The 10030-nt window shown below is 37.6% G+C and overlaps 1 protein-coding gene across 3 annotated transcripts; it reads left to right on the top strand.

Moving 5' to 3' along the window:
* Positions 1 to 333: 333 nt before the first annotated feature.
* LOC18445283 (catalytics) lies at positions 334 to 10030 on the top strand. 3 transcript variants are annotated; one of them, XM_088859350.1, is made up of 17 exons: positions 479 to 679; positions 1802 to 1845; positions 2544 to 2578; positions 2877 to 2949; positions 3143 to 3164; positions 3657 to 3735; positions 3914 to 3946; positions 4526 to 4674; positions 4770 to 4926; positions 5025 to 5265; positions 5403 to 5644; positions 6862 to 7128; positions 7630 to 7740; positions 7945 to 8169; positions 8625 to 8828; positions 9242 to 9418; positions 9718 to 10030. In XM_088859350.1, the coding sequence occupies exons 4-17, from the start codon at positions 2931 to 2933 to the stop codon at positions 9916 to 9918; spliced, it is 2127 nt and encodes a 708-aa protein (XP_088715476.1). In that variant the 5' UTR covers positions 479 to 679; positions 1802 to 1845; positions 2544 to 2578; positions 2877 to 2930; the 3' UTR covers positions 9919 to 10030. The 3 variants fall into 3 exon arrangements, with proteins under 3 accessions (XP_020529839.2, XP_006855484.2, XP_088715476.1); XM_020674180.2 differs by lacking the exon at positions 2544 to 2578 and having other exon boundaries at positions 334 to 679; XM_006855422.4 differs by lacking the exons at positions 1802 to 1845; positions 2544 to 2578 and having other exon boundaries at positions 338 to 679.

Here is a 10030-nt window from a genome sequence, read left to right as displayed (position 1 = left end):
TTTTTTTTTAATAAAATAAAATGATCAAAACACTTTGAAAGTTTCGGTTATTATTTTTTATCGAAAAATTATTGTTAATATTTTTTATGGCATGTAATAAATTTCATATTAAAAAAAATTATATTAAAAAAATTAAAAATAAAATACTTTGAGATCTCGCATCTAAAATCAAACAGTGACTGTCTTGATAAAAAAATAAACGGCTGGATGGTAAGGAGATCTACGTTGTAGGGAGAACACAGAGCTTTCCCAACCAACACAAGCTACTGCCACGTGTCACTTAATATTCGATAGGGGCCTTTTTTTTCTCACACGTGTATGAAGCTGTTCCAAGTGTCGCGTAATCCGCCTCTCTACGCTCACTCGCACCTCACCTCTCTACTGGACTGGACTGGACTGGACTGGACTCGACTCGACTCGACTCCCTCTTTTCCTCGCGTCCATGTTTTGCAAACTTTTGTTGGTAGGTGCTCTTCAATCTGTCTGTGGAAAAGCCCTGAACCCCACCTCGCCGATATATCAGAAGCCACTTGTTTCTCATTTAATTCGTAAGGAAACCGCAAGATTCATTCATTTCTCCAAGGTCTCGGCCATGGCGGAAGGAACCAATATGCACAACCATGCCAATAGGCTCTCCAAAGAGCACAGTCCTTACCTTCTTCAGCATGCCCACAATCCAGTACGCCTCTCTCTCTCTCTCTCTCTCACCTTTACGGTTTTAGATATCCTATGTTCCTATGCATTCATCATTAAAGGCTTTTTATTTTTATTTTTTATTTTATTTTATTTTATTTTTATTTTTTATGGGTAGTAAAATTTCATGCATATCGAAGGATATGTGCTGTGTAATTAAGGGCGGTATCCATAAATTTAGTGGGGGCTTTGGGTTATCGAATGTGGTTTTATGGGGTTGAATTCAGTGTTTCAAAAAGTGCTAGGCGGCACCCAGACCCCCCAATGCTCGCCTCCATAATCCATAATCCATATTTCTACGAATGAGGAGAATTTAGATAGCCCATAATCCATATTTTCATAGTATAAACTAGAAAAGGAAAATAAGAAAATGTACAGTCTACTACAAAGTAGTCCACACCAAGGGGAGTAGGGTAAGTCTCATAATATGTCCATCGTCAGAGTCATTTCCCTCTCCAACATAACACTCATTTTTTCTAAATCTGTTTCTTCCTCCTCTTCTTCTACTTCTCTCTTACTTTGTACGGCTCTAGGAGCCTACCTAGTGCCTCTTCACCCTTTTCTTTCGATTTCTGCTTCCTTGAATTCAAATATTATATAATCTCTTCCCTGATAGCCGTATTAGGAACATTGTTTATACGGAGCAATATTCCTTTAATACCGGCAAGATGTTTTTTGAACCGGTAAATAGTTCTATTAGTATCATTTTCTCAATAATTAAATTTAAGGGTTATGACCATATTAATCACCACTTCTAGAAGAACGAAGATATTTTCATAGAACAAGGCTCATGTTTTTCTAGTGCTACTAAATTCAAATATTGTCTAATCTCATCTCAAATAGCGTAAGAAATCTTTTTACAAGAAGTAACATTTTCTTTAATACCAGCAAGGTGTTTCTTAAATCGATTAATACCTTCAATTAGTATTTTTTTTACAAAAAGTACAACTTATACAATTTTTATTATTTGGTTTTGGGTTATAATCATACCTCCAACCCGGATCACTTTTTCTAGCAGAACTAGAAATAGATCTATCCAAATGACAAGGATTTTGTTCTGGTTTGTATTTTACTGAATTTATATATTGGTTAATCTCCTCTTTGATAGCTTCAGGAACATTTTTACAAAGGACAACATTCCCCTTAATACCGGTAAGATGTTTCTTAAACTGGTTTGCCCCTTTTGTATCTCTTTTACAATAATTGCATCTTATGTAATTTTTGTCATTTAGATTCGGATTATTCATATTTCCAACCCCGATCACCACTTCGACTAGATTTTGAAGAAGACATCTCAAAATAATACAAGCAATCTAAAAAATAAAATTTTGCACTTATTTTGATTGCTCGAACTCCAAACTTCTCCCTCTGAGATATTTTTTGGTGCTAAAATCTTCAAAAACACCATCTAGTAGGCCTAAAAAAATTCCAAAACTAAATGTAATCTTAATGGGTGATATTTGGATCCAGTTCCTGTAACTTTGAGAAACATTTTGATCCATTGAAAATCACAAAATCTAGTTTTTTTTTTTAGGTTTCTCTTTCTAAAATGGGTTGTAGCGGATTTAAGTTTCAAATGAACTTAAAACCCACATTTAAAAACAATGTTTTTTTCAAAAAAACCCAAAAAAAGCCTCAAGTATTTCCACCCCTGGGAGGGGCGCAGGCCTTGGCCGCCTAGGGCCGAGTGTTGGGCGCTTGCCTAGTTTGGCCCGCTACGCCTAAGCGATTCACACAGGCCTTCTGGACCGGTTAGGTGCTGGGCGGTTTGCTTTTTAAATCACTTTATATTGCTCATTTGTGTTCATTTGAATGTAACATTCGATATGTTTGTTTTTCATGTTGAACAGTTAACTAAAGTTAGAGATGCAGGTAACTTTTATTGGTAAATATTAATACCTTCTTAATTATAGGTAGTTGCCTTTATTATACAGGTATTATATGTCGGAAGCTTATTATGCTAGGTGTTATGAAGATAAATGTGCTCTTATAAATTGAATGAATTTTGAAATATAAGCCTTTTCCCAATTTCATTCAAGGATGTAGTAATGTAGTCATAATTCTCTGGTGTCAATATATTTTATTTTATTTTTTGGGGAAATTCTTTGGTCTTAGCTCTTTAAGTTAAAATGTGCAATACTTTTGCTGCTTCATTTGAGCATTACTTTTGCTTTTTCATTTAGGTTGACTGGTACCCTTGGGGAGAGGAAGCTTTTCAAAAAGCTCGGTCTAAAGGCATGCCTATTTTTTTGTCGAGTATGTAATATGCTAGACTTCTTGCTTCAATTATCATTTGAAATGTAGCTGCAAAATTGGGTTGATTCTTATTCATTTGGTAGAGCATTTCTGAAATTTTTTTTTTTTTTTTTTTCTATACCTCATTTTAGTTTTTTGATTTCTTCATGGGTTTTTTTCTCATCCATTGTTCGTGTGGGTGCTCTTTGTGAAGTTGGATACAGCACATGTCACTGGTGAGTGAAGGGTGGGATTTCTCACTTTATTTGATCTTCCATTATTGCATTATTGTTGTTGTTATCGTCGCCCCTGTCGTTGTCATTATTATTACTACTATTATTATTGCTATTATTATTATTATGTTTGGATATTCTTTAAGATGATTATATGGTTTTCTTCATTTATTATGTTATACTTGATCCCCCATTGTGTATCTGACGTACTCCAGACTCTCCTCCCCCCCCTCTTCTCCGCACAGGGTTCTCTCTCTTTCTCTGTAATTGTGTGTGTGTGCATGCACAAATGTAGTTTTGTTTCATGACTCATCATGTGTGCATGTTATATTTGACTCATCATATGTGCATGTTATATTTGTTTCTCCTGAGTATCTTTTTGAGATTCCCTGGTGTATCCTTCCTTTTATATTGAGGTATTTTGTTGCTATATTGTTGTTTAGGTTCCTGAATATAATTAAAGCTCGATCCTCTTGATTGACAATTATGGTGTAGGTGCCATGTTATGGAAGTAGAATCATTCGAGAATGAAGAAGTCGCAGAGATGCTGAACGATTGGTTTGTTAGCATCAAGGTGAATACTGCTAAAAGCAGTTCCTGAAATGCGTATGAAGTTTGACTGTTACCATTTTCTTTACAATTATATCAAGTAAATATTCAAGTTTTTAATTCAAGTTTTTATTTGAATTTTCTGATGAATATTTATCTGTCGTCCAAAATTTCCTTTGACACTTAAATATTGATGATTGCAGGTTGACCGAGAAGAACGTCCAGATGTTGATAAGGTGAGCAACCTGTATTCTATGAATGATTGGCTTGACCTGCCTAGGGTTCTTTTTTGTGGAAGAGTTTTTCTTTTAGTAGCTATATGTTCTTTGATAAAAAGCACTTGGAAGTTGTTTCTGCATTGTTCATTCTCAAAAAAAAAAAAGAAAAAAAGAAGTTGTTTCTGCATTGTTGATTTATATTAACAACCATCCCATGGAAGATTCTAAAACCATGATCCCTTTTCTCACGAAAGCCCATTTCTACCTATGTTTCAGAGTGCTAGATTCAATAAAAAAATAATATGCGGTATTCCTAGCAAGGAGAAATTACTACGGTGTCATCATAGAGTTCCAAGTATGCATACTTATACTAGCTTGCTGTGCTTACTCTTACTTGTCCGTTAACTCCACTGTATTTGACCATTTTTATGCTAGAAATTGTACAAGTCTGATGTTTTCATGATACCCCACTCGACGGCCATGGAGTAGGGGATGCTTCCAGTTTTTAGATGGTTCAGCCTTGAGTAGTGATTTCACCTTTCAATGCCTGAAAAGGAGAATGTATTTTAGATGGGCTAATATGTTTTTACTTTGTAGGTCTACATGACTTATGTGCAAGCTGTGTATGGAGGTGGTGGATGGCCATTGAGTGTCTTCCTTTCCCCTGATCTGAAGCCTTTGATGGGTGGAACGTATTTTCCTCCTGATGACAAGTATGGGCGACCAGGTTTCAAGACAGTACTCAGGTAGAGATGCCATACTTTCTATTTTATTGGATCTCTTGCTACTGCTTTGTGAGGTAGCTTAACTCTTGGTGATGCATTCCTTTGTGTATGTGCAGGAGAGTGAAGGAAGCTTGGGATACTAAGAGAGACATGCTCGAGCGAAGTGGGATTTCCACTATTCAACAGCTTTCGGATGCTTTATCTGCAACTGCTAGCTCTGACAGCTCGGATAGGGCACTACCCCAAAATGCTATCCAACGATGTGCTGACCAGGTAAATCTTCATCATATCAATATTAAGTAAATTGTTCTTCCCTTCACATTTAGTTGATAATTGTATGAATAACACTAAAAAAATCTCTGCTCTTCCAGCTTGCAAAAAGTTATGATGCAGAATATGGAGGTTTTGGGTCTGCACCAAAATTCCCTAGGCCTGTGGAAATTCAGCTATTTCTTTATCAGTCAAAGAGACTAGAGGAAAGTGGGAAGCCTCATGAAGCAAAAAAAAACTTAGATATGGCTTGTTTTAGCTTGCAAAGCATGGCAAGGGGTGGGATGCATGAGCATATCGGAGGGGGGTTCCATAGATACAGTGTGGATGAGCGTTGGCACGGTGAGATACTCGGAATTCATGGTTTCCCCCTGTATGTCTACCATTGTTTCAGTTGACTATTTTCTTTGGACATATCGATTAGCTCTGTTTTTAGGTTCAGAAATCTTCTCTCTTTTTATTTATTTATTTATTTGCAGTTCCACATTTCGAGAAAATGCTTTACGATCAAGGACAGCTTGCCAATGTTTATTTGGATGCATTCGAAATAACAAAGGATACCTTTTATTCATCCGTGGCCCGAGATGTTCTTGACTACTTGAGGAGAGATATGATAGATGCAGGAGGAGGGATTTATTCAGCAGAAGATGCAGATAGTGCAGAGTTTGAAGGCGCATCAAGGAAGAAAGAGGGCGCCTTCTACATCTGGACAAGTGAAGAGGTTTCTTGCTGTCGTTTTATGACACTTGATCATAGTGAAACTGCTTTACTATGTCTCAATGTAGAGATGTTAAGTTTGTTGTATGAGTTTGCAACCCAATGGTTTGACCTTGTGCTACCAATGTATTAAAATGATTTTTATTTACTGGCATAGGCTTTGCTTTGGTGATTTTGAACTGCTTGTTAGGTAAGAAGTTTCTCAATAGGAAAAAAACTGTTTGTTAGGAGGGCACTTAAGATGAATGCTATTCAATGCTCATTTGGAATTTCATATTGCTCATTTCTAAGACTAGGAAAGATATTGCAAGTGGATTGAGGCTGTGGAAATTAGATATAAAAGGGACGAAGAGATATTTAATTGTTTGCTAGTGTAAGAAATTATTATTTTAGGCACTAAGTTTCAGAAAGAAACTCCTTTTGCTGACTCATCCTCCTGAACTCGCACCACCTGGTCCCGACGTTATCCTTGAATATTGGCTAAAGTAAAAAACAAAAAAAAAGGCTAATGGGAATGAATCTCTGTCAGAAGATAAAAATTGGTAACTCCATGTCCCTGAAAACTCTCTTGAGGTCTATTTTGACAGATTTGAGTAGCAGTAGGCATCTAACAAGGATCCTGCACCCGACTTTGCTAACCACCTCTTCCAATCAATTTCTCTGGTTGAATGGTTTTAATTGTTTCGTAGATATTAAGAGGTTGGAGTATTCAACGTGTCGCACTGAAGTATAGCCAAACCAACGCATATAGAAAGAAGATGAATACCAGGGAGATTTCCCATGATAATGTCATAGTTGTCGTATACAAGGTACTGGTATTCTGCAGTCTGAATCAGCTTGCTTATTGTGTTTCTTTTGGGGCATTGAAAAGTACTGAATTGCCAATGCTCCAATTAAATGTAGAAAATAGGGCGTGGCTTTGAGATAGGGCTGCTGGTGGTTAACATGTTGCTAGTTAATCACAGCTATTTGCTAGTATCACAAGAACAGCATACTGTAGCTGCTGTAGATATATAAAGTTGAGTTATTAACAGATGAAATTATCTGCTGCCAAGGTCAAAATATTTGCCCCTTAGTGCTACTTTTGGTTGGTACTGTCTATTTTAGAGTTGATTAGTGCATTTATTATATAATCCTGTAACAAGGATGATGGAATATACTAACAGGTGAAACAAGACCCCAAACTGATGCTATTTTATGTCTTACTTTTGTTCTCTTAAGGTTGATGAAATACTTGGAGCACATTCAGCCTCTCTCTTCAAGGACCATTATTATGTAAAACCTGGTGGAAACTGTGACCTTTCAAGAATGAGCGATCCCCATGATGAATTCAAGGGGAAAAATGTGCTGATCGAGAGGGAGAGTCTTCCTGAGAGAGCTTCAAAGCTGGGAATTTCAATAGATGAATACTCTGATATTCTTGGAACATCTTGTCAGAAACTCTTTAATGTGAGATCAAATCGACCACGCCCTCACCTAGATGATAAGGTATATTGTTTGCTTCAGAATACTCATGCTCGTTGGGAACTAGAGTGCACAGTGCTTGTCGTAAAGGAAATATGGGGTTGCATAGCTAATTCATGGGAAAGGGGAAACTGGGGTGATTGGAGTCACCACCTTGATGGATGGTGATAAAAGAGGCCCCGCCAGAACAGGATATGACCCCAAAGGTGGTTTTTCTCTCTCTCCATCACCGTCCATTTTACTGGTCAGTGAAGACCCCAACAGGCTATGGTTTTCGGTCATCCATGTTATCCATGTCATTATACTTTCTTCGTGGATCTTGTATTCCTGAACTGGAGCTTCATTTGCCCCATGTTGATCTTTCCAAAGGAGATGAATGGGGTCATAATTAACACATACGGGATACTTTACACAAGAAAAGAAACAAAACCAGCACACCGTCAGATTCTATCATGGTTGTGTTGCATTTTAATTTCCTTCTTACATGCTTATTTCTGCTTTATTTAACATCAATTACTTGCTTAGGTAATTGTTGGGTGGAATGGACTTGCGATGTCGGCTTTTGCGAGAGCCTCTGTTATTCTCGAGGCAGAACCTGAAGGAACCAAATTTCACTTCCCTGTAACTGGCTGTGACGTAAGTTTGTTATACTTACATGTGTTATCGTGATTTTGCATTGAGACATATTTCATGTATAGTTGAGGCCCTCCTAAGGATCTTACTGACGGTTTTGTTTGTAATCACTTGTCTTGTGTTGCATAGAGCCCTTGGTAATAAAAAGAAAAAAAATCATAAATCACAACCTTTTTTGTTATAGTAAAACTTGTATTTGACTTGCAGCCGAAGGAGTATATGGAAGTTGCCGAAAAGGCAGCATCTTTTATCAGGAGTAATCTTTACATAAAAGAGAATCATAGGCTGTACCATAGCTTCCGCAATGGTCCATCAAAAGCTCCAGGATTTCTAGATGATTATGCATTCTTGATTTCTGCCCTTCTAGATATGTATGAGTTTGGAGGGAGGACTGAATGGTTATCATGGGCAATCGAACTTCAAGCTACACAGGTAGATGGCTTTTAAATTTTGATCATCTCTGTAGGTGGCTATCCTTGTGTATCGTAGATATCTTATGTCTTTAATTAACTGATGAGCTGATTTCGAGATAGTCAATGTATTTTTTCAGTGCTCCTTACCCACTGTTATACTTCAAAAATGACAAAAGATGGATTAGAAAAGACATTATTCCATAAGTTCAATCAAGATACATATCTTGGTCATTCCTTTAAGGGTCACAATTGGAAAATGATTGTGTTATCTCATAATCATGTACATTCCTTCCCAGTGGATTCATTTTGCCGTCAATTTCTGTCTTTGAAAAGCTGCACATTTTCTATAATATGCATCATATTGAATATCTGGGAAAATTGTATTCGAGGCTTAAATAATGAGCTTTAATGGTTTAATTCGTAGTTATTATTGTGGAAGGTAGTGATGAGATGCTTGTTGGATCCTCTCTTTAGGATGAATTATTTCTCGACAAAGAAGGTGGAGCATATTTCAACACCCCAGGTGAAGACCCGTCGATCCTTTTGCGTGTGAAAGAAGATTATGATGGTGCAGAACCCTCTGGAAACTCAGTTTCCGCCATTAATCTGATAAGATTGTCTTCAATGGTTGGTGATGACTTGTCCACCTACTATCGACAGAATGCGGAGCATCTTCTGGTATTGCCATTCTCTTACTACTTCCGACATAATGCAGAGCTTAGACTTGATACAGTAGTGTTGAATGAGCTACTGCTTAATTATATGCTTCTCTAACATAAACTGAACGATACAAAATTGCATTCATTTACATACGCTATTGTATATCATAATCCATTTGGCAAGAGGAGATCACGATCAACCATGGTCCTCAGATGTGAGAGCTGGTTGCTTGGGGTGTGTTTTCTTTTGGACATGAAGCCTGGTCTATGAAACCCCAAGTGCATGCTTTCACATCCAATGCCAAGGTCGACTGTGACAGACTTGTACCAATAGGTAAATGATCTTATGAACTTCATATGTACTTTTCGTCTGTATGCATCTCTCTCTCTCTCTCTCTCTCTCTGAAGAAATGTCTGTGAATTGTGTATTAGGCGGTGTTTAATAAGAGGTTGAAGGAGTTTCCCATGGCTGTGCCCCTTATGAGCTGTGCGGTGGATATGCTTGCATACCCTTCCCGCAAACAAGTGGTTCTTGTTGGTGACAAAATGCTCCCAGAGTTTCATGGCATGGTTAGGGCAGCACATGCTACGTCTGATCTGAACAAAACTGTGAGTCTCTCTCTCTGGTCATCTTTGATTTCGACAAATGCAAATGAGATGCATTAGTTATTCTGGAATCTACTTAGTATCACATTTTGTGGTCGGCATCTCTGGATTTGATCCGACTGTCTTTAATACTAAACTTGTGTGTGTGTGATTCTTCATGTACATAAAAGACGTAGTGATTCAATAATTAGTTCTTTCACTCATTGGTGATAATCTCTGTGCCATCTATAATAACGGAGAACTTTGGATAGTTGCTGAAACTGAGACAGTCTAATTCATTTTGCATGAAATTGGCTCTGCAGGTGATTCAGATTGATCCGAGCAACAAGGAGGATATGGAGTTTTGGGAGGCCAAGAACCAGAGCATTGCATTAATGGCCGAGAAGAGCCCTAAAGTTTCCAAGGCTGTGGCTCTTGTGTGCCAAAATTTTACTTGTAGTGCTCCTCTTGTTGACCCAGATGCTCTTAGGGAATTACTCTTGCCACAACAAATGGCCATCTGATGGTTTGCTTCTGTATGTATTCATGTGTGACATGTGAATGACTTGTGTAAAGCCACCAGTGAGTCTGGTATGTAAATTATGCAATGCATCCCGCCCCAGAATCTCCTGTGCA

The sequence above is a fragment of the Amborella trichopoda genome, chromosome 2 (assembly GCF_054954075.1).
Source record: "Amborella trichopoda isolate Santa Cruz 75 chromosome 2, AtrichopodaSantaCruz75HAP2 v2.0, whole genome shotgun sequence".
NCBI lineage: Eukaryota > Viridiplantae > Streptophyta > Magnoliopsida > Amborellales > Amborellaceae > Amborella > Amborella trichopoda.
Note: the sequence above shows the minus strand (reverse complement) of the source record. Positions and strands in the feature narration are given on the sequence as shown.